Here is a 24,945-nt window from a genome sequence, read left to right as displayed (position 1 = left end):
AATTCTAAATGACCAAAATCAATCATGTTTTATAGTCTTAGAAAGGGACTCTAGCATTAAAAATGAGCAAGGAAGGATGCTGAAGTATTGTTGATATTTTCATTATTAAATATCACATTTCAACTTTTCATTTCACAGGTACCTTGAGAGTATTGGGATCAGATCCAGGATCCCTAAGAATTTCTCACCTTGAATCAAGGATTTATACAATATTCTTCTCAGATTTACTTCACTAAAAAAAGCATTTTAAAAATATATTTTCCTCAAAGGTGTCTTCAAAAAGAATACTTTCCAATGCCTAAGAATAGCAAAGTGGTAAAAAGAGATTTAGACGATGAGGTCATTGAGTCTGTCAAGGACCTTCTGTCCAATGAAGATTCACCTGAAGATGCTTTTAAGAAGAGTGAACTGATTGTTGATGTTCAAGAGGAGAAAGATACAGATGCTGAAGATGGATCTGAAACTGATGACGAAAGACCAGCTTGGAACAGCAAGCTGCAATACATTCTGGCTCAAGTTGGATTTTCTGTAGGTCTGGGAAATGTGTGGCGATTCCCATACCTATGTCAGAAGAATGGCGGTGGTAAGTTGTGTTTGTTTGCCTTAACGATGAATTGCTACACTAGTAAACTGCAGTTCATTATTTCAGGTCCCTCCTGTTGCTGCTACAGTATTGTTATGTCTGAAATTGTGGATTCCTTTACAAAGCTAGGGAGACTCCTTTGCGGGAAGGGAGCCCAGCTCTGTGTTCAGATTAAGTTTCCATAGAAACAGATTGGCGTCCTACAAACACTCAGGGATTGCTCAAGGTAACACATTCTCAAACTTCTTCCCTGGATACTGTAAACATTGCTAAAGTACTGATGAGAACTTTTCTAATATGTGTTACATTCTTTCTGCATGTCAGGCTTTGGCTTCAGTAAGAACCTAAAGCCAACAACACCAAGGAAACATGTATGTTCTCTTGGTGACTTATTACCTATGGATTTTACATTGTTTCATTCTTTAGCAAAAGCAAAAGTAACATGTAATTTAGAATGATTATGGTCTTTAAATACCCTAGTACTTTTTGGATTCATGAGAAGGAGTGAAACCAATAATTACCATAATGCCAGTCATTCTTTGTCCTTGGGGGTTTTACACCATTAATTCCAGGTCTGTAATAGTATGGAATGACGTCCAGGTTCAACAAGTACTGTAAAAAAAAAGGAGAACATTCTTAATTTTAAACAAAAATAATTTCACCATTATCAACACTTTTGCTATGTATAGTGGGCACATAATAATCAATGTTTTAAAAAGAAAAAAAAAAAACTCTCTTAAAATTCTGTGGAAAAACCGGGCATGGTAGTGCACACTTTTAATTCCAGCACTCAGGAGGTAGAGGCAGGTGAATCTCTGTGAGTTCAAGGGTAGCCTAGTCTATAAAGCAAGTTTCTGGATAGCTAGGGCTGTTACACAGAGAGACCCTAACCCCCAAAACAAACAAACAAACCAACAAACAAAAATCCTGTGGGACATAAGTCAATATAAAGGAGGATATCTTAATAGTTCTGTAGTCACCCAAATCAAACTGAGGGAATTCTAGATGTGGCTCAAGAGTGAAATGTTTTCTGACTCATAGCTTCACTCTCCAGATCAAGGGAAAAATGGAGAAAAGCCAATTGTTTTGAATGTTATAATGCATATGCATATAAAGTCTGTCAAAGTAAATATGGATGAAAGTACATATTTTGAGCTGGGGAGATGGCTCAGTAGGAAGATTACATGGTGCACAAGCTTGAGGCCCTGAGTTTCTATTCCCAGCACCCACATGAAGGCTGTGCTTGGCAGTAAGCATCTTTAATATCGATGCTCATGGCAGGGATTCAGACGAAACCCTGGGGCTTGCTAGCCAGCCAGTTAAACCAAAACTGTGAGTGCCAGTCTCAGTGAGAGACTTTGTACCAAAAAATAAGGTGTATTTTGGTAGATGAAGATGCTTGATATTGACCTCTGGTCTCTACCTGCTCATGTGCATGTGAGTGAACTTCCCTCCCCACACATCCCCAAACCCAAACCTACATATTCTGTAGGGTACACATTTTATCACCAAATGTTATGAGGAGTATTCTGATATTATATTCTGGTCTTTGACAATTTGGTTGGCTGAAAACAAATATGGTTTTATTTGGCATTAATTATAATTCACACACACACCATGTCAAATGAATAGAGATATTCATATGCAATATTTTCCTAGTTCCTAAGATAGAACACCAAGGTATTATGGTGACTGAAGTATATTTGAGGTGGTTAGATAATTCCACCAGGAACACAGTAAGAGGTTTGGGAAAGCAACTTATTTATCAGACCTGTCAGAGAGCTAAAAATTCAATTTTACATGAAATGAGCCACACATTATGTATCATTCATAAAACAGTAAGTCAACTTCCCTAACAAGTTGATAATATCACAAGGGAATTATTTATTGTATCGAAGAGTAGTACCTGTGTATGACTTTAAAAAAATGTTTCCTTGCTTGCTGGCTGGCTTGCTTTTTTTTTGTTAGTTTCTTACTACTCTCTTTTTTTTTTTTTTTTTTGAGATAGGGTTTCTCTGTGCAGCTTTGCGCCTTTCCTGGAAGCCCAGGCTGGCCTCGAACTCACAGAGATCCACCTGCCTCTGCCTCAAGTGCTGGGATTAAAGGCGTGCGCCACCACCGCCCGGCTCATTTCATTTTCTAAGACTGGAAGAAATTCTTAATTTGAGACATTTCACTTTCTACACCTTACTGGACATCCTGCTAAGGATGAAGGCACCCTCAGATAAAAGTCAGGTCTCATTCCTTTTAGTGTGACATCGGCCTTGATGGACAGCTGCTAGAAGTCTGACTATTAGCTGTTAGCCTGACAAATCCCTCTACCTATTTTTTTTTTATATAAAAGTAAAATTCAAAATAATTTTCCTACTGTTGTTTTCTTGCCTCCAAATGAAAACAGAGAGCAATATTGCATGTCTCGTGAGAAACAGGCTGAATTGGAGAGGGACAAAGACTGTGTAGCATCGTTTCCTAGAAAGCTGAGAAGTATAATAATCAAGCATAAAACAACCAAAACCCTTTATTCATGAATCATTTGAGGCATTTTCTGAATAACAGAAAAAAAAAACAAGCCTAAAACATACATTGATTTGTGTAGATATTACATTTACTGCACAGTACCATGCTTATACTAAATCTTGGGATACAGAGGATGCCTCATAATTTGAAGTCACTCTGACAGTTGGAAGCCTTGGTTTTTTCTCTTGTTTGAAGCCATGTGACCTTTCCTTAGCTGCCTCCTTTCTTTATGGTCAGTTCCTACACATGTAAAATGAGGTTGGCAATTATAGCACACTACATTTGTGTGTGTGTGTGTGTGTGTGTGTGTGTGTGTGTGTGTGTGTGTGTTTGTGTGTGTTGTGTGGTCTGCCAATGCATTTGTACAGGTACATGTTCCTGTGACTCATGGAGGGTAGAGGAGCACTTTCCACGTCCAGCTTTATCACTGTCCACCTTATTTCTTTGTGACAGGGTATATTTACCAATAAATCCAGAGCTAGGCTGCCAGCCTAGAAATTTAAATGTATGAAATCCAATGTGTCATTTCACACTTTTTTTTTTGCAATGTTCTCATATAGAAATGTATGTACACAACTTCTTTATGCCATCAATCAAAAAAATGATATCACCCAGCTATTCAGTTGATTTGCAAGTCCTTAGTTAAAATTTACATGTGATTTTGATGGAAAATGGTTATTCTCTTAGCTATGGGTGTTTTGCTACAAATATAACACTTTAACAGTAAATACAAAGTGTGTTAGCTTTATTTTCTCTAACACTCTGTACACCCTTCCTCATAATTTTGGAAAACAAAAAGTGGTGTATATGAAAATAAACATATTATCTTTGCTAGAAATTATTTTTTTCTGTTTCTGTCTTCCAGACGAGGTATTTGCTCTTCTCTGGTATTACCTTATTTAGAATACAAACATTTTTTGTTCTATCAAATACAATTGATCTCAAGTCGTGCTTTTGGAATGCAGGACTTAAATGAGTCTAGGTTAGTATTCAGTAAATAACTTTGTAAATGTTGTGTGAAGATGGATTTGAGTTTGCAAAGTCAATTGACAAAAACAATTATTTCAAAGAACTGATCCTTTGTTTTCCAATGAAGTTGTTTTATCTTTTCAACAAAATGAAAGTAGGCTCATTTATAACCGTTTTTAATCAGAATTATTCTACCATGAACTACTTTTAAAAAATTATTTTGTATGTGTGTGTTTGTGTGTGGCACATATGTGTGTAGAGGGGGAACATGCATGAAGAAGTCAGAGGAAGTTTCAGGACCGTTTTCTTTTTCTACTGTGGCTTAGGGAATCAAACTCAGACCATCAGACTTGTGTAGCAAAGGGCTTTACCCATGGAGCCATCTAGCTGTCCTGAGGGACTTCTTAGAGCAATTAAATCCAGAATTCAAATGTTCAAAAGTTTAAAGAAAATCAGTTATATATTCTTAAAGACCTCCATGTATATTATAGAAAAACTCAAATATTGTCTTTCATGAAGTGATTAGCATACTCTACTATGACTACTGAAAACATGACACATTCTGTTTGTTCTGGTCTCTCTAGGTGCATATCTTTTACCATATTTAATACTACTTCTGGTAATAGGAATTCCCCTCTTTTTCCTGGAACTTTCGGTGGGTCAAAGAATTCGGAGAGGCAGCATCGGGGTTTGGAATTACATAAGCCCTAAACTGGGAGGGATTGGATTCGCAAGCTGTGTAGTAAGTTTCCTCCCGTGACTTTTGTTCTGACATTTACTGGTTTGGAATGGTGTAATCCTCATCTCTGTAAACTGCAAGTCTTTGTCTCAGTATAGTTCTTTAATCACGTCTTAGAAGCTACAGGGACATAAGGCACTGTACAAAACCATCTATGACTGCTGATAATACTTTGATCTTGTGTTTTAAACGTTGAACTCAGAGAGGATATTTTAAAGAAATGATAATGTCTTTCAGATGAAAAAAAATGTCAGATCAAGACTTAAATATTAGTAGGTGGAGTGAATTGCACCCCACTGTTTTAAAGAGAGGGGCAGAGGATGCGTGACAAAACTCTGTGTGTTTCTTTTTGTTGCAGGTGTGCTATTTTGTGGCTCTTTACTACAACGTCATCATTGGCTGGACGTTGTTTTACTTTTCTCAGTCTTTTCAACAACCTCTTCCTTGGGATCAGTGCCCCCTGGTGAAAAACACATCGCACACTTGTAAGACACATGCTATGTTGTTTTCTTACATTGAATGGTTTAAAAATTAGCAAAGGCACCGACTTTCTTTTCTGCTTTTTAAATATGGTGGTGGGTTGGAACAAAAAACAAAACAAAACAAAGGAAATGTAATGAGCATCATAGCAGACTTCCTTCAGTATTTGGAATAGCCGCTTGCTTCAACATTAGGAGCATCTCAACAAGAGAGATAAACTGGACCTCATGTAATTTTACTGACTCTTTTTGGATTAACTTAGTGTACTTAGGACTTTTGATTTAAAAAGCTGTAAGGTTGCAAGCTTTCTCCTATAAACTCTATACCCCAGGGAAGCCTCCTTTTCATTAAAGCCTACAAAAGGGAAGTAAAACACTGATTTGAACTGAACTTACTGTTTTTATGGAGTTGGCTATAGTGTTTTGTAGTTTTCATTGTTTTAAAATATGAAGAAATGAAGAACCGTTTTCTCTAGAATATAATTCATTTATGAAGTTAAAGTTTTTCTATTAGCCACATTTAAGAAAGTAAACTAAAACAAGTGTGAAATATTTTATTTAATTCAGTATATGCAAAACATTGCCACTTTGACTTGCAAAGTGTGCAAATATTGCTTTGTTAGCATGATAGTTAGCATTAGTTTTCATGCAGCAATTCCAAAAATCGTGCTTCAAGTTTACAATAACAGCACATGTAACTGCATTCTGCTTTTTTTGTTCTAGTTTCTAAATTTTTTTTATTTAATTTTTTTAATTTTTATTTTGCAATACAATTCAGTTCTACATATCAGCCACGGATTCCCTTGTTCTCCCCCCTCCCGCCCCCCTCACCTTCCCCCCCCCCCGCCCACCCTCCATTCCCATCTCCTCCAGGGCAAAGCCTTCCCCGCGGACTGAGATCAACCTGGTAGACTCAGTCCAGGTAGGTCCAGTCCCCTCCTCTTTAACAAGATCCCTTTGGCCATCAGCTGTCCCATTTGACTGGGCTATGTTAGTGGGCCACATAATTATGAGTCTGAGAAGGGAAATGTAAACTACTTGTTTTAATTATTGCCGTAAGAAGTTCACGTATCCCCTAAGAATTCTTAATAAATGTCAAAGAGGATACCTCTTTCCAAATTTTTGGAAGTTCGCAAATTTTTGTTTTTCATTGTGAACTTGACCTCCGTTTTGGGGTACTACATGTTTTTTCAGGAAATGGTAAGAATTAGCTAAGGGGCTTGCATGGCAAAACCCAACATTACACATTACGATTTGTCGATGGACTGAATTATTGCATCTTATCTGTTTTTTTCCCACAGATATTGAGCCCGAATGTGAAAAAAGCTCTGCCACCACCTACTACTGGTACCGGGAAGCCCTGGATATCACCAGCTCCATCTCTGAAAGTGGAGGCTTGAACTGGAAGATGACTGTCTGCCTGCTGGCTGCCTGGGTCATGGTTTGTCTGGCCATGATCAAAGGCATTCAGTCTTCTGGAAAAGTTAGTATGTTAGAATCCCTCCTGATTCAGCCAAGTACCATTCCTGGGTACTGCCAAACCCTTGTAGCTATACCCCAAAACCCAACTGACAAATTGCTTGTAAAACTTCATTCTAGGTATTTACCAAAAATGATGCTTTTTTAAAAAAAAACTGTGTCTTCAAAAATGACATCAGTAATAATCGAAGTGTTTTGTAGTGACATTTAATATGATTTATGATATCTATTTATCCCAGCAAAATCTTAAAAAGAATCACTCAATATTTAAAAGTCTGTTCAATTTTCTCTTTGTTCAGCATCTGATAGTTCTCTGACTACAAGTCACCTCCAGTTGTAGGAAGTGATGCAATGAAGAATTTGCTTTTTTGTTTGTTTGTTTGATATCATTTCCTTCTTTTAGGTGTTGTTCTAAAAAATAATTACATAAAGAATATTCAAATCATGTACTTTTGAGTGTTTCTTAAAGTTCTGGTTGACCTTAAGCAGTTAGAAAAATTCAAACAAGCAACATAGAATAAACAAAAGACTACAAGAGCATGCCTTCCAGAACAAATTAAAAATTAAAAATTCTGTGCTTGAAAAGGACATTAGGTGAAGTGTGAAATCTGTAGAGTTTGCTGTTTTCTCTTGTAGATGATGCACTCTGCACATAATTTTTATTCACTCTTTTGCTTTCAAAAGTACTAGAATCCTACTCTTACCACTGCCCTTGTTTGAAAGCCCTTCCTATCTCTCAGCTGACTCATAGCAAGAATTCAGAGTTGGCTCTCTCACTGTCCCCTAATGGTGTATGTATATTAATTTGTCTTTTTAAAGTGCAACTGTAATCATGTATCTTTTCAGTCTAATTAGGCATCATATGTTAGAAATAGTGGGAATAATGGTAGTTGGACTATGCTACTATTATAATAAGAATAACTAATAACAGTAAAACATGCCAATAATAATAATGATAGTAATAATAATAATGATAATAATAATGACATGGCATTGGTACAGGTGATTTGAACAAAACCAGTATTAGGCACTGATGCTTAGTACATGTTTCTTTGCTCTGGGAACTGTACTGGTTTATCTTACTAACTCTTAAAATCTCTAAGATGTAGTTACAACTTTCAGACCCAATTTACTGATTTTTAAAAAAGAGGTTGAGACAGGTTCTCCTATACAGCTCAGCTTCTCTTGAATTGAGGTCTTCCTGCTTCCTGTGTGGTAGTCTTACAGCCATGTGTCACCTTGCATTACTGTCTCCTGTCTTTGAATAAAGAACCTGTGAGTTCTTCATAAATCCTCTCTATGCTGACTCTTAGTATGTACGATATTTATGCCTATCAAATGATGACTTGGGCATGGGAATGAGGATGGACAGAAGTTGATCTGATTTCACCTCTGCTTCCTGTTAATTCAATTTTAGTAACAATATTGATGGTATTTTATACTGTAAATCACAGGTTATCTGACCTTTACATTCCTATTGTGGCTACTACATATTTGCATGTGAATAAGTGACCATAATAGCTAACACAACTAAATGTCTTTAAATCTTTTGTAAATGTTATTATGTTTCACAACTTAGTAATTCTAGACATTGCTTTGATTGAGTGCATGTTGACTATGTAGGGGGTCACTAAAGTTACATCATAAATAAAGGAATAAGTTCTTAAGCCAGGTTTAATCACATGCATATAATTGCTAAGGTAGTGTTATGTGGGAGGAAGAGCCAACCTCTGGTTGCCCACAGAGATTTAAAAGCTGTCATGACCAAGTTTGCTAAGGTTTTCTGAGTTTGTGTGTTATTATCCCTTAAAGGATAATTTCCTCTTTTAAAAAGTATACCAGTTTCTTTTATGCTATATTTGCAAGTTATAATTGTACAGGTGTGTGGAACACAAAGTTGATGTTACCGTTTTGAGGAAAATGTATAGTCATCAACATAAGCTAATCAGCATATCCATCACATCAAATATTTAATAGCTTTTCTGATGAGACTATTTGAAATTTACTGCCAGTGATATTGGTGGTACTTTTTTGTTTTGTCTTTAACATCTTGTAATAAAATTGTATCAGCAGAAATGGAGTACAAGCTGTGTAGTACATGTGATTTACTATTCCAGTGAAGGGACCTTAGGGAGAGGGTGACATTGAGGCAGAATTTGAAACAAGACTAGTGTCGCGTTGTATTGGATGCTCTAATAAAATCCAGGGTCTCTTCCGCTGAGCCATCATCCTTATCCAAAAGTGATTTGACTGCCCAGATGGGGCCAATGCTAGCTGAAAATAACATGAGAAAAGATAACGAATGTTTAAATCAACACAGCTCTTTAGTATAAAATAGTGATATGAATACAGTGAGAGAATTGTAAAGGATGACTGTAACTCTCTCTACGTGTATTAAACAATCAACCGAAAGCCTCCAAATAGAGAATTCTGCAAGCATTAGCTAGAGAAGAGTACTGGAAGGCTAGCATCTGCACGTTTTGACCAGGAAGTCCCACTTGGGAGATGAGAATTTGTTATATAGTTTCTTAAACACGCAAATACACACAGGGTGGAGCGAGGGGCAGGCTAACTGGAACTTGCATGAGGGAGAAGAGGAGGATGTGGGTAGTCTCTCAGGCCAGGTAAACACACTTCCAAATGCAACTGCAACACTGAATTCTGATATCTTTTATTTTTCTGCCTTTGTCATGGAGGAGAGAAATTGTTGCTCTGTGAGCACAATCAACAATCAGCTCAATAAAAAGGAGACAGCAAAACTACAAAAAACAGGACTGTGTTCCAGTATCAGAGTACAGAGGGAATAAGAGTGATCATACATCCTCAAATAAAGAAAACCTTTTAGGGATGATGCTTGGTGACAGTGAAATTGTGTCCATAACAGACAGCTCAGTAGCACTGGCAATGTTCAGAGGCTGTGTGAGCCCTTGTTCCAGCATCTTATGAAATTCGTGTTCCCAGAATAGAAGATTGAAAGGAAGTTTCATCAACTTGCTTCCAGTACCAGGGCGATGTTTCTAGTTAGCATTTCTTCACTATTAATGTATTACTCTGTTAAATATGTTACAGACATTGGTTTCTTTATTCTGAAGGCCAAATGAGCCACATATTTTTATCTCTAATCCACAACAAAGTCTATTAAATTCAGGAGTAAGTTAACTATCCTGAATTAAGTAACTATCAAACCACAGAACTAAAGCCAGGTGATCGTCCTCAACAGCTTACAGAATGTGTGTTTATAATAAGCATCTTGATACAAAGAGAAAAACAATTGAGAATTTTTATATATTTTCCAATTCTAGTAGTGTAACAACATGAAAATATCCTAGATAATATTTTGGTTGATAAAGTGATCTTTTTCTTAATGCAATTGCTGTGAAAAGTCTTTTGGTTGACAACTCTAAGGAGGCTCGAAATTAAACAAAGGAATGTATCTCATTTCTCTATTCTAATAACATGAACTTAGACAATCTAAGGCTCATGGACACTTCCATTCATCTATTTATTTTACAAAAGTATTGAATATTTTGTGTTTACCAGAGTCTAATTCAGTTTAGCAACAAAGCCTGGACTTAGGAAGTTTCTATTCTAGTAATAGAGGCAAACCACAAATTTGTAAAATAATTCCAGGTCCAAGTGTACAACAGCAACGTGTGCAATGCATGAGGTTTAGGTAGCTACATACAATAAAGCAATTTCAAATAACAATGTATATGTGTCTGTAGTATATGGAGGCATATTTAATTGAATTGATTTTTGCAATTTCATATAAGATTTTACTATAAAAATATAGTCATTTGTGTAAATGTAAAGAATTTGGTTTAAGAACAAGGTAGATGCTTTGTATAGTGTGGCTCAAGATACATTGTTTTATCTCTTATAATTTTATAATTGAATGTATAAACATTGCTTAGGGAAGAATACAGTCAATGGTTTGTCATACTTAGTACTATTCATCTGTTTGACATATTGACTTTGTTTTCACATTATAAACTTGAAGTATTTCCATTTCTCTTTCTTAAGAATGCATGTAAAAATCTTCTCACTAAATCCAGATTAGTTTATTTAAGAACACAAATGTGTGTTGAACTAATAAAATAAAGTGGAAATAATTGGGACCACATAATTAGAATATGGTTTGAAAATATTATAGAATAAAGAGACTGTAGTTTAGAGAATGTGTACACAAAAGAAAACTTAACTTTCTATAAGTTCTTTTTTAATGTACAGTATTTTTGATAACCTACTGCATGCTGTGAATTAGTGAATATAGATATTAGCAGAGCATTTTCTGTCCTCATAAAGCCCATAGGGTAAGGAGCCAGGCAGATAATTGCTGTTTTAAGTACATCATCAACAGAGGGAATGAGAACATGCACGAGACAGCCATTGTAATTAGCCTGGATTTGGGGACGCTTCACATAGCCGGTCATTCAGGGCCATGATAAGATGGCTGAAGAAAAGTTTACCAGAAGGATCGCAAAGAGGTTATTGCAGGCACAGAATCAAGCATGCCTGAAGCCCAGAGGATGCTAAATGCTCCCATGGGAATCTGGCGTATCATTCGTGCAGAGGGAGGGAGATAAAGCAAGGAATGTGGGCTGGTTCCTGACGGACCATTGAAGTGTCTGCAGAAACTGATAAAATGATAGGCTTGTTATACAATAAACACTGTGAAGATCTGAAGGTTTTTCACAGTTCAGCAAACAGTACCATCAGCTTGCTAGAAAACTCCGTCCAGAAGAGTTGTGGATGTCGAATCTCTGGGATGCAGAGGAGAGCTGACAGGGAGACACTGGAGGAAAGATGAGCAGGAAGTAAAACTAAGTGAGAACCAGGAAAGCCTCTCAAGTCGACTGTGAAGCTGCAAATTGAGTTTGATTTCAGAAATGTTCAGAAAGGACTTCATGCTTTTTGGTAGCCTCAAAATGGTGGAGAGCTACAAGTAAATGAAACCTTGGGGACTGGCACATGCTAAGAATGTTAAAGTCCTCAGAGATGATCAGAAAAGCCACCCCCACTACAAAAAAGCACCCTAGTAAGGAGAAACCAGGAAATGAAAGGGAAACCATATCATCAAAGGGGAGACCAATCTAAGATTATTGAAAAGATGTTTGTTTTCACTAATGAAAATGGAATTATTTTATTAAAATATTGATTTTAATATGCTGACATTCTACACGTAGAACTAGTTTGTCCCTGATATCTTCAGGATGTTTAAATATGACTTTCAGAGGATAAACTACAGAGGAGGTACACACAAGCATCCTCTTTCTATTACAAGTTCTTCATAGTTATCGATTCACACACTGCCCATGCCGAGGCCTCCTCTGCTTTGACAGTTTCCCCTTATTCTCCCAGCATTTCTTCATTTGTTCTTCACACACATACTTATTGTATAGCTGTTCTGTGTCTGCAAGGGTATTAGGAGTTCAAGATCTGTGACTGAACAGGAAAGACATGGCCTCTACCCTCACAGAGCTTGTATAGCAGCAGACAAGAAAACTCAAGTAAGGTGACTTCAGTGATGCTGTATGCTGTCACAGACAAAACCAAACCTAACGGTAATATCTCCAAGGTGATGTCATCACCTCTACTGTGGCAGAACTGACAGCAGATGGTGGATTCAGGTTGGAAAAAAGAGGAGGGGGCAGTCTGATTTGGGGTGCTCAGGAAGACTTCTGGAAGAAGATGATTCTGTGAGCAGTGAAGAGGAGCGAGCAGGTGGTGTGATTCCAGGGAGAGGCTGAGCTTGCTGCACCTACCAGGTTGTCAGGGCATGAGGGCCTGAGCTCTGCAGGAGGAAAATATATTAGTTTAAAGATTTGCAGGGCTAAGGGAGCAATTAGCAATTTCTTCAATGCCATTAGGAACTCTTAGGATGCATTTAGCAGACAATGGCACAGCTGGGATGCTGATCTGGAAACGCTGAGCATATTGCAGGTTGTCTCAGACACCTCTGCATTTATGACTTCAGCAAACGGGTGGCCAGGACCATTTTCTGAACTAGAGGGCGCACAACTTAGAAATTCCCAAGTTTGCTTTTCCAGTGAGGAAATTTTTTATGTGTTAGACCTCCACCTGAAGATACCAAAGCGATAGTTAATGCCTGCATCAAATGACTCCTTGGGATGATAGCAATTTGCTGAGTTCCTTAGAGGCAAACATGGCAGAAACAAATGGTTAAAGGCTTTATACTGAATGCAATGCCTACAGATTACTCAATACATTGGGAGCTTTACAGACTCATCGTGAAACATTGCTTAAAATGTGTGTAAAACATGAACTGGGACTTGCTAGGGACTTATGCCTGTTGATTTCTTTCCTAAACATTGCTTTTAAACAGTCACCATCATTAATCCTACACTGTATTTGTGCACTAATTCAAGGGAAATTAAGTCAGTGTTTTTCCATGCAGGCACACATGAGATATTATTAAGCCATTGAGCAGAATTAAATCCTGCTATTTGAAGCCGCATAGATGGTAAATGTTTTGTACTTTAAAAAAAGTTTTGCACACACACATGACACACACAAATACATGACACGCCCCACAAATTATCCATCTACTAAATTGGACAACGTGTTATCATATAGTAAGACAGATGGAAGATATGTGAAATAATGCAGTAAGAGAAAGGCAAATTCTATGTGCTTTCCCGACTGGCTAACTAAAAGAGTCTTTTACATAAAATTAGAGGGTGAAAGAGTGGTCAGAGTAGAGGCTGGGGAAGAAAGAGATGGATGAAGAACTATTTGACAAGCACTCCCAAAAGACAACAGGAAGAACACAGTCTAGCATTCCGTACCACACTGGGGTGAATATCGTTGACCGCAATTTTGTTCAACTTAAAATAATTACAAGACATGAGTTTAAAGGTTCACAACAGAAAATATTAATTACCTTAAAATTGTTATTAACGAAGCCGCACCAAGGGTGATGGTGCACACCTTTAATCTCAGCACTCAGGAGGCACAGCCAGGCGGATCTCTATGAGTTCTAAGCCAGCCTGGTCTACAGAGAAAGAGATTCAGGACAGGCACCAAAACTACAGAGAAACTCTGTCTCGAAAAACAAACAAACAAAAATGTTATTAACCATTTTATACACGTATTGACTTATGCTGAACCCCATAAATATATACAACACTATGAACCAGTTTGAACAGAGTTTTATTTATGTCTCAAATAAGATCTTAAAGAATCCAGGACAATTCCCTCTCAAAGTGACTTCAGAAGCTGTTAGGATTATTGTTACTCACACTGCAGAAACAATGGCTATCAAAGTGTAATGTTAATTGTGAGAACAGTCATTCATCTGCCTCACCTATTATCATTTTCTTTGTTTGCAGATCATGTATTTTAGTTCTCTGTTCCCTTACGTGGTACTTGTATGCTTCCTAATCAGATCCCTGCTATTAAATGGTTCAATTGATGGCATCCGACACATGTTCACCCCTAAGGTATGTGCGTTATTTTTCATTACATGTATTATAAAAATGTAGCTATCTTTAAGGGCTAATTGTCTTAACATAAATGTGTTAGAATTCTAAATTAGACAATGTTGTCCACTCCAGAAAAGCAGCTTTTCTGTATTTTCGATTAGACCCATCTCCAATCTCTAAAACATATTCTAGTTCTTGAGTAAGACTGTCAATATTTAAATCAGAACTTCCTCTACTTATTAAATAGCTTATGGTTTTTACACAGATAAATTTAGATCTGCATTTACTAATCTCCCTCTAGTTGAGTGGTTCTATCCAATTGGTATCATGGATTATTTGAAACATCAACAGTTTCTTTCTGCTAGAAAAACTAAAGAAAATATTAATCTCTCGAGTGTCCGCAAGTTACAGATAATCTAAAATCCACAGACTTTGGGGAAAGTTGCCTAGAATACTGTCTCAGAGATTTGTGTTTTCTTGGGAATGTTTTGCTCCCCCTGGAGTCATAGGTATAGTGGTAAGCTTGGTAATTTTTGTAGACACATACATATATCAGGAACTTTTCCATTAGCTTCATAGTGGCTTTGAAACTCATACTGCCATTCTACTAAGCCGTGCTAAGCTGATTGCTGTTCTTCTTGACCCTGGTTACTCAAAGCTAACTTGCAGACTTAATCATGTCTTGTTATTTTTAACTCAACAGAAAACATAAATAGGTTTGGGTGTTTATGTGTTTTTGTGATTCACCAAAATAAAGTTTCAGCTCACCATTAGCTTGTTAAGACTCTGGTAGGGAGGTCATAGCATGCAGTTAAAACAGGTTTGACACAGGAGGTTATGTGAAGGACGATTGTGGAGCTGTGGGTGAGTCCTGTAAGCAGGGGCAGAAGGGATTAGCTTCTGTGGAATTCTTTGTCAGCTGCCTTGTTAGGAGGTAAAAGAAGCTGTGTTCTTTGTATGTCTGGCTCTGAGTTTGTATTCATTTTGGAGGAGCAAAAATGCTGATGTGGGCGTCTGGTTTTCTTTAATATCTGATGCCACTGAGAACTTTCCATGTCACATTGCTTTAGATTCATAAATTTCAACCGCCTTAGAATTAGAATCGACATCAAGCCTCACATACCCAATGACCAAAACGATTGATATTCAGAGCGTTGAAGAAAATGTTTCCTGATTTCAAGGCAACTGATTCTTCTGACTTAACTTCTGAACTGTAACTACTTTCTGTGTTCACAACTGCTTGTCACACAGTTCTGGAGTATGATTTTAGTACATAGTTTAGAATTGATACAAACTTTTACATGGATCTAGCATTTAAAATTTCAGCATGAATTAATATTTTTAATTTGGACTATGGATTCACCTTAAAATTTTAGTTTCTTTTCATTCCTTTTTTATTTTTAGTTTTTCTTTTCCGCTAACTTCCCATTTACTGTTGACAAAATGATGTTAGTTTACTCTAGGGCCGTGGTTCTCAACCCCATTTGCAAACGTCTATCTCCAAAAATATTTACATATTGATTCATAAGAGTAGCAAAATTAGAGTGATGAAGTAGCAGCAAAAATAATCTTATGGTTGGGGGGGTTCACCACAACATGAGGAACTGTCTTAAAGGGGCGCAGCATTAGGAAAGTTGAGAACCTCTGATCTACAGTATGGATATAAAAATGAAAATAATTATAACACACTTTTTGTTTGTTTGTTTTTCAGACAGGGTGTCACTTTATAGTCCCTGAGGGTCTGGGATTTAGTCCGGGATGGCCTCTAAACTATGGCAATTCTCCTGTTATAGCCAGGTGCTTGGATGGCAAGCATAGCTACCACACCTGGCTATAAGTTACTTTTGTTATTATTATTATTATTATTATTATTATTATTATTATTATTATTTTAAATCTAAAACAGCTCTTCATTTATTTATTTTTCATCTATTTATTTTGCATTCCTGTCCCAGCCTCCCTCCTACCCCCCCCATACTTCCCATACCCCCTTCCAGTTCCTTCCCCATATCACAACCCCTGACCCCCAACCCCCACCCCACCCCTGTCCTACCCTCACCCCCAATCAATCCCCTTCTCATTCGTCTTTATTCAAGAAAGGGCCAGTTTCCCATGAGTATCAATAAAACATGGTATGCTATAAGTTACTTGTAATTTATATATATATTTGTAGTGAGGAAAGTGCCTAAGCACACAAAATACCCTGAAACACCAAGTGGAGATTCATCTTGGAATTTGGAAGCAGGCAAAATGAAGTCTTTAGAAATGACTCTTTCCTGCCATCTAGTGGTGATGCCATGATAGATAGTTGCGTGTATTTGGAGAAATATTAGTTAATTGCTAAAAATATGGATCTAATCATTATGTTTAATAATAATACTCATAATGGATTAAAAGTACAGATAATTAAAATTAACAGAAGCACAGCATCCCAATATTTGAGAGAGACTGGTAGTTTTAGAGACCACAAATTTTACTATTTATTTCTACCTCTGACGTGCTGTTTAACGTTGGGCTGGTTTCTCATCTTTTCAAAGGCTCAGATAACAGTTTTAGCAACTACATGGGCTCCTGTGACTATTAAATGAGAAGAAAACATGCCAAGTGCTTATCTGTGTTTGTCAGTGTAGTTTCCATACACTATCAATATTGGACGCTTAGACTCCAGTTGATACTGTGGCAATTATTTTGTTACTCTTTCTATTGAAAAAGTAGAATTAAAAGGACTGTGGTTAGCCTTGGTTTGCACTTTCATGAAGTGTCCCACTGGCAACATCATGGTCTGAAACTTGGTACAATTCATATTCTTAGCTCCCGTCCCCAATTGACATTACTCTCAATAAAGACAATTTGACCTCAATGTGAGAGAGAAAAAAATACCAGTTAAGCATTTTTTTTTTGTGACTAGAAATGAACTTAAATACTTATTGAGGTCCATGTCAGCTGTAGATAATATTAATTATTTCAGTTAACTATTTTATTACATTCTTGAAATATTTGATGATTTTTCAAAGAATTAAGGCACAACCTTATGAAATGTGTTTGCACATTCAGAACATTCATAATGCAATAGACTTCCTTCTATTTTCAAAGAAAGGACCTTCAGAAGACTTTAAAATGAATGAATAAAAACAATGAAAAGCCATAGTAGCAGCCAAATCAGACCAATTACATACCAGTTACCTCCATCATTAGATTTCCAGCAGAATACTCAAAACTTGAGAGGACTGTAATGTGAAGTAATTATTTCACTTTATGTTGGTAATTGATGTATTATGCTATGGAAAGACAAAGAAGGATATGTAATGGGAAATTATCAAGGACTAGTCATTTTTCTGTCACAATCTCCTGTTACGATTTATCTGAAAACACTGAAAAGTTCTTTCGTAAGTGGAAAAAAATCACTATGTAAGAGTTTGATAGTATTTCCTGTTGCATTCCTAGCTGCTTTTATAGAAAAAAAGTTATTTATTCCTAAGGGAGAATTTATTTCCCCATTTTAAATTGATCTAATCCCATCTAAGTGAGTTGGTCAGAACTAGGAATTTATTCCTGACATCTGTTCTCTTTCATTTCAAACAGCTGGAAATGATGCTGGAGCCCAAGGTGTGGAGAGAGGCAGCCACTCAGGTCTTCTTTGCCTTAGGTCTGGGATTTGGTGGAGTCATTGCCTTTTCGAGTTATAACAAGAGAGACAACAACTGCCACTTCGACGCGGTCCTTGTGTCCTTCATCAATTTTATCACTTCTGTCCTGGCCACACTGGTGGTGTTCGCAGTGCTGGGGTTCAAAGCCAATATTGTAAATGAAAAATGCATTTCACAGTACGGAGAATTAATATCCACTTGCTTTTAATGGCACAATTCTCTATAAAGTGTGCATCAAAGAACCCGAGTGCTCATTCTCATTCTGTATCTTTTTTTTTTTTTTTTCAGAAATTCCGAGATGATCTTGAAATTTTTGAAAATGGGAAACATTAGCCGGGATATCATTCCCCATCACATTAACCTTTCAGCTGTCACTGTGGAAGATTATCATTTGGTGTATGACATCATTCAAAAAGTGAAGGAAGAGGAGTTTGCTGTTCTTCATCTCAACTCCTGTCAGATTGAGGACGAGCTAAATAAAGTTAGTAAGCTGTGTCTGAGCAGCCAAGCAATTATCATTCAGTTACCATATGCCTCACCCCAAAGACTTCTTCAGCAAAGTGGGTTACAAAATGCCTAGGGATGCAGTTTTGAAATTCTCGGATAGCTTTGCATCTCATGGAGTGTGTTTACTTACAAAGATTTTCATTATTTTAAAAAGCAGTCTTATTGCTTGAGTCACATTATTATACACTCTCACCACAAGTAAATGAATAGCCCTTTGAGAATGAAGACTAGTCCGAATGCATATTTTAGTACAAAATTTAATGCACAATTTGAGTTTTGATTCCTGAATTATTGATGAATGAAGGAATGATAATTTTGGTTATTTTGACAGTTCAGTTCAACAAATTAGGGTTATTTCTTTTTCTTAGACTAATATATATATATATATATATATACATAAACATATATATATATATAAAATATATATATTTTTAAGTTTGTTTTTTTTTTTGTTTTTTTTGTTTTTCGAGACAGGGTTTCTCTGTGTAGCTTTGCGCCTTTCCTGGAACTCGCTTTGGAGACCAGGCTGGCCTCGAACTCACAGAGATCTGCCTGCCTCTGCCTCCCGAGTGCTGGGATTAAAGGCGTGCGCCACCACTGCCTGGCCGACTATAATATATTTTAACCAACAAGGAATTAGGGAAAAAGCAATAAATGTCCTTCAGTTGGTTGCTATTATCTACTCACATTGCCAAATAGGAAGACAGAAATTGGCCATTAATCACTTTCTCTAATATAGTTAACTATGCCTGGAACTCAACATCAATATCTCATGCTGGCAACTGTGCCTGAAGCCATAAACAATTATAACTTTGAATTGTAAGAGGAAATAGAGTTTCTAGTTTATTCATTCATTTTTTAAGTGAAATAACACAATCACTTTACATAGAGTTTCACTTTTTTATAATAATTATATGTTTCACTGTGTGTGTTTGTGTGTGTGTGTGCATGTGTAGTGTGCACGTGAGGGCACTCTCCCATTGGGCATGTGCAGAGAGACCATAGGTTGTTAGATGTCTTCATCAATCACTTTTCTACCTCATGACCTGAGACTGGGTCTCTCAATGAACCTGGAACTTGACACTGTGATCCACAGGGATCTGCATGTCATGTCTGTGAGTGCCAACAAGCCCTCACCCCTCTACTGCAATTATAGACACATGGTAACAGGCCTGGTTTTTACATGGGTGTTGGGGATCTGGACTAAGATTCTCATATTTATATAGCAAACAGTTCACCCACTGACCTGTGGCCTCATTTTTTCAGTAAAAAATTATTTTCAGTTTTATTTTTCCCATGGATGTATATTCATTTTATATAGTACTAAGTTTCATTTACAAGTTTTATTCTTCCCATATGCATTCCTCTTTATAGCTCTACCTACCCCTTGTCCCCCTAGACAAAGTTGTTTATACTTTAACGCACACAAAATTTAATATATATCTGTATGTCTTAATTTAATGTATTTATATAATGCCTATATTTACATATATATGTATATATGCGTGTGTTAGACAGAAAAATAAGGAAAACACACCAAATATGCAAAAAAAACCTGACTACTAAATAATAAGAATCAAACAACCCACTCAATAAATGGGCTATTTTTTTTCCATTAACTACACACACACACACACACACACACACACACACACACACACACACTTTAGGAAGCACAAATAAGAGAAAACATTCACAATCAGTCTTTCTGAAACTAACTAAATATGTTTGATATGATTTTCTCCAGTTCTACTCAACTTTCTGTAAAAGGTGTGACTTTTGCTCTTTAGGCCTAAAACAATTCCTTTGTGTGTACATACCATGTCACATCTGCCATTCCTCTGTTAATGGGCACCTGGTTGGTTCCATATCTAAGCTGTTGTCAATAGTACCACAATAACTAACGTTCATGTTTGCCGGTTGGAATTCTTTGAGAGAATACCAGGCATGCTACAGCTCGGTTGTATTGTGTATCTACTTTTAGTTTGGTAGAGAACTTCACAGTGATTTCCATATAGAGTGTGCTAGCTACATTCCTACCAGTGGTATATGAGTTCCTTTTCTCCACAATCTCATCAGTCTTTCTTGTAATTTCTTTTCGATGACTGCTACTCTGACTTCAGTAAGATGGAATAGTAATGTAGTTTTAATTTTCATTTCTGTCATGGCTAATGATGTTGAGTCCATTGTATGAGTTAATTTGTACTGCAGCTTTTGAGAAACATTGGTTTGTTTCATTAGCCTGCTTACTTATTAGATAGTTTGATTCTTATTATTTAGTACTTAAAGTTCCTTGTATACTATAGATATTAATCATTAGTCAGTCGTGTGGCTAGCAAATTTTTATCTGTAGGCTGTCTATTCACTCAATTATTTATTTTGTTTTACAGATTGGTTTTGATGTCATGATATCTAATTTTTCAGTTGTTGGCATTATTTTGTCTGCAAATGGAGTCCTATTCAGAAAGTCTTTGTACATGTCTATAAATTTGTGTGTTTTCCTAACTGTTTTCTCTAACAGTTTTAGTGATTATGAAAATTATCAATTAACCCAATTTTTTCTGAACATTAGAAAATGGGAATATTAGACTTAGATAAGGTAAACATGCAATGGAATTTTTTTCATTGAAAACGTGGGGTTTTTTTTGTACTTGTTTGAAAATATATTCTTCTCTCATACAATACATCTTGATCACAGTTTCTGTTCAATCTATTTTTTTCTATCTTCCACACCACCTCCCCTCTTTCCCAGATTCACTCCCCCTCCATTTCCTCTTCAGAAAAGAGCAGTCCCCCAAGAGAGACCACCCAAACACTACAAAATAAGATACAGTAAGACAAGGCAAAAGCCACCATCTCAAGGCTGGAAAGGCAATCCAATAGGAGGAAAAGAGATGTTTTTATACAATGCATTTTAATAACAGTTTCCCCTCCCATAGCTCCTTCCCACTTCCCCACCCTCCCAGCTCCAGGCTCTTTCAAATTAGAAAAAAAAAAAAGAAGAAGCAAAAAAGCAGACAAAAATAAGTGTTTCTTGCTTTTTTTTTTTTTTTTTTTGGTTCGAAATTGATTTTTTCTTAAGATTGACAATTGACTTTGTATAATTCAGTAATACCTTTTTTCTTTCGTTATTATTAAGAAATTTTCTATTAATTTTACATACCAACCACAGATCCCCCTCTCTCCCTCCTCCTGCCCCCAGCCAGGGGGAGAGGGAAGAGAGATTCTATGAGTAAGGGACATTGAGATCATGATGGGGAAATGTACAGAGACAACCAGGCCAAACTAGTGGGAACTCATGAACTGTGGACCAATAGCTGTGGAGCTCCCATGGGACTGGACTAGGTCCTCTGCATATGCAAGACAATTGTTTGGCTTGGACTGTTTAGGGGGCCCCCTGGTAGTGGGATCAGGATCCAGCCTTGCTGCATGGGCTGGCTTTTTGGAGGGAACTACCCATGGTAGGACACCTTGCGCAGCTTTGATGCAGAGGGAAGGGCTTGGACCTGCCTCAACTGAATGTACCAGTAATTCCCTTTTTTTTTTCATTCTTTTAAGTTAAAAGGTTTATTCTTTCCATTATCTGCTTTCTTTATTCCAGATGACTAAACTACTTCATAGGCCAGAAATATTTACGTACATACATATTGTGTTTTGTTTTTATTACAATAAATCAGTGTTTACATTCATAAGCTTTAACAAAATTTTAAAAATATCATGTATTTATTAATATAGTATATCCTTTCACTATATTTGAAGTAATAAGCAACAACCATATGGTTGTATATTCTGTTTATGCACTCTGAACTATATTTCCTTCTTTGGTTATTCAACACCATCAGTCTGGGTCCTGGGAATGAGAACTCTGTTTAAGGAATAAAAGCTTATGTTAGCATATTTCTTTGCAGTAGCTTTGGCTATTAATGATTTCCCCACTTTCGCTGATGCACAGAAGCAGCTCAGGTTATCGCTCTTGTCTATGTTCTTCAGGCTGTGCAGGGCACTGGATTGGCTTTCATTGCCTTTACAGAAGCCATGACTCATTTCCCGGCATCTCCCTTCTGGTCAGTGATGTTTTTCCTCATGCTGATAAATCTCGGGCTTGGCAGCATGTTTGGAACCATTGAAGGGATCATCACACCTATCGTGGACACGTTCAAAGTGAGGAAGGAAATACTCACTGGTGAGATTCCACTTTTGACTTTCAACATAAACTGTGTGGTCCATTTATGCTGGTGAGAGATTAGAGACTTTAATTGGACCGTGTTATCTCTGGGATTGTACTAATATCTATATGATAATAGATTATACTTCAAAATAATACAATGGTAGGTATTATTATTTTAGGGTATTAATTCTTTTAGGAGAAAAGTTATATTTATTATAAATTACATTTACATTTTTATCTTCTCCAAAAAGTAGTTTTTATTTCTATCCTATATTGGTTACTTGTCTATTACTTTGAAAAACCAACATATCCAAGGTAACTAATTGAAGAAAGAATTTATTTGGGGGAGTTCATAGTTTCAGAGGGTAGCAGGCAAGTGGAACAATATTAAGAACTCACATCTGGATCCACAAATAGGAAGTAGAGAGAGCTAGTCCCTCCTTCTTTTAATTTTACTTATCTATGTTAAAACAGGATTGAGACATATAATATAGCCATTACTTATTTATATTCCCTGCCAAGAAGCCCAAGAAAATAGCTTTTAAATGTGTATAAAACGCACCCAGATACAAATGTATCTGTAAGTTTTTATATTAACAACAAGTGTCCCTAAATTTGTGAATCTATGTCTTAGATGTTGAGCAGGAAACAACTTTAAGATAGTTCCTCCTCGTTGTTGTTTGGATAATCAAAATACTCAGCCCTATAATCATAGCTTTACTTTGCACGTTCAAGCTATTCAGGCAAGATAAATGTGTAAGTATGGGTTGATGGCGAGGCTTTTTCTAATTGGATTTTTCTTGTTATGCTTTAATGACATGTAAAAGTGTATTATAATGATAAGATACTATAATGACAGTTACTATTTCAATCAAATATGAGCATATGTAAGTTTGATAATCTCATTATAAGGCACACTAGACTCATTATTAATTCAAAATTGCACAGGGATTTCAAAACTACAGAAGCTTATTAAATGTAGTGATCATCTACAAGAATGTGCTGCCAGGAAGGTCACTTTTCTACTAATAATAGAAATATGGTATGGATATTTATTTTTAAAATTGTCATACAACTCTTCCTCAGCTATTATTTGTACTTGGTAGGTGGAATTCCACAGAATTAAGGAGATGAGATACATACTTTTAACTTTAGTAGAGGTTAACCCAGTGTAACCTACTCCCAACATGTAATTTTCCAAAGAAGAAGAGAAGTTATTGCCTACCAGAAAATATAAAAATAAATCCTGTTGGTTGAATGTAGTGATTCATAATAAAGGAAAGTCTTGGCTTTGGTTAGAGGCTAATTTTTTATTTGTTTATTTTCCTTAGTTATCTGTTGCCTCCTAGCATTTTGTATCGGCCTGATATTTGTGCAGCGCTCTGGAAACTACTTTGTCACAATGTTTGATGATTATTCTGCCACATTGCCTCTGCTAATTGTGGTCATCTTGGAGAACATTGCCGTAAGCTTTGTTTATGGCATAGATAAGTAAGTATACTTGATTGTATGCAGTTAGCTTTCACTTCTGCTTTTGGAAAGTTTGATCAATATTTCATTTTAAAGGGGAATGAAATGAAAAAGGATGACTCTTCACCAAGTCAAGTATTTCGCAGTCTCTTCTTGACTGAACAGTTTACTGGACATACACGCCCTCAGTGCATGAGGGTTGAGAACTGCATACAACGTAAGGTTGTCTAGAATTCTAAGCATGGGCTTATTATCAATGAATAACTTCCACACTTGAAAAGTATTTGATATGTTCCATGACCCTAAGTTCATCTGACTTGTTATTGTTGCACACGTTTCATATATGGAGAGGATAAGAAGAATAAGAGGCACCTTATTCATTTAGAACCTGAACAGCAGAGGATCTGTGACTCAAGATTTCCCCACTTCATTCTAAAGCTTATGCATTACTTCCTAGGTTATATTTTTTTTATGAGAGGAGAGAGAGAAAGAAATTGAGAGAGAAAGAGAGACAGAGACAGACAGAGAGAGACTGACACCCAGAGAGAGAGAGAGAGAGAGAGAGAGAGAGAGAGAGAGAGAGAGAGAGAGAGAGAGAGAGGAAGAGAGAAGGAGTTAATGGTTTCTAGTGTCAGAAAGATTTGGGGAAATGATCTGTTTGATTCTGAGATGCATATACATTCATTCCACACAAATTTCATATGCAATTAACTGAATTTTCTACATGTTTAAACCCAAGTTGCACACTTTTTATGAGAAAAGACTGTATATTTGATTTGAAATGAAACATTCAAGTTCATCTCAATGGATAAGTGATCTTTGAAGTCTTTATTCATTATATTTAAAAATAATTGTTTCCGCCTGACAGAAAACAGATTGAGTGATAAGAGTCTTGTGGAAAGTGCATGTTAGTTGAAGACTAGAGTCCTCTTATGTGACATA

The 24,945-nt window shown here is 36.5% G+C and overlaps 1 protein-coding gene across 1 annotated transcript; it reads left to right on the top strand.

Annotated features, from left to right (window-relative positions):
* The first annotated feature begins 294 nt into the window (after positions 1 to 294).
* Slc6a15 (solute carrier family 6 member 15) lies at positions 295 to 24,028 on the top strand. Its single transcript, XM_059245570.1, has 9 exons — positions 295 to 583; positions 4,654 to 4,811; positions 5,167 to 5,293; positions 6,589 to 6,770; positions 14,119 to 14,229; positions 17,794 to 18,035; positions 18,147 to 18,339; positions 22,356 to 22,548; positions 23,865 to 24,028. Exons 1-9 carry the CDS (start codon positions 295 to 297, stop codon positions 24,026 to 24,028), a joined length of 1,659 nt encoding a protein of 552 aa, XP_059101553.1.
* Positions 24,029 to 24,945: the final 917 nt, after the last annotated feature.

This window comes from Peromyscus eremicus, chromosome 18 (genome assembly GCF_949786415.1).
Source record: "Peromyscus eremicus chromosome 18, PerEre_H2_v1, whole genome shotgun sequence".
NCBI lineage: Eukaryota > Metazoa > Chordata > Mammalia > Rodentia > Cricetidae > Peromyscus > Peromyscus eremicus.
This window is presented reverse-complemented; position numbering and strand designations above follow the sequence as displayed.

Excerpts from the sequence above, each read along its gene's own strand:
- Slc6a15 (XM_059245570.1), top strand. The coding sequence starts at position 295 with ATGCCTAAGAATAGCAAAGTGGTAAAAAGAGATTTAGACGATGAGGTC. Across the intron at positions 6,771-14,118 it reads GCATTCAGTCTTCTGGAAAA|ATCATGTATTTTAGTTCTCT; the intron begins GTTAGTATGTTA and ends CTTTGTTTGCAG. Across the intron at positions 22,549-23,864 it reads GAGGAAGGAAATACTCACTG|TTATCTGTTGCCTCCTAGCA; the intron begins GTGAGATTCCAC and ends TATTTTCCTTAG.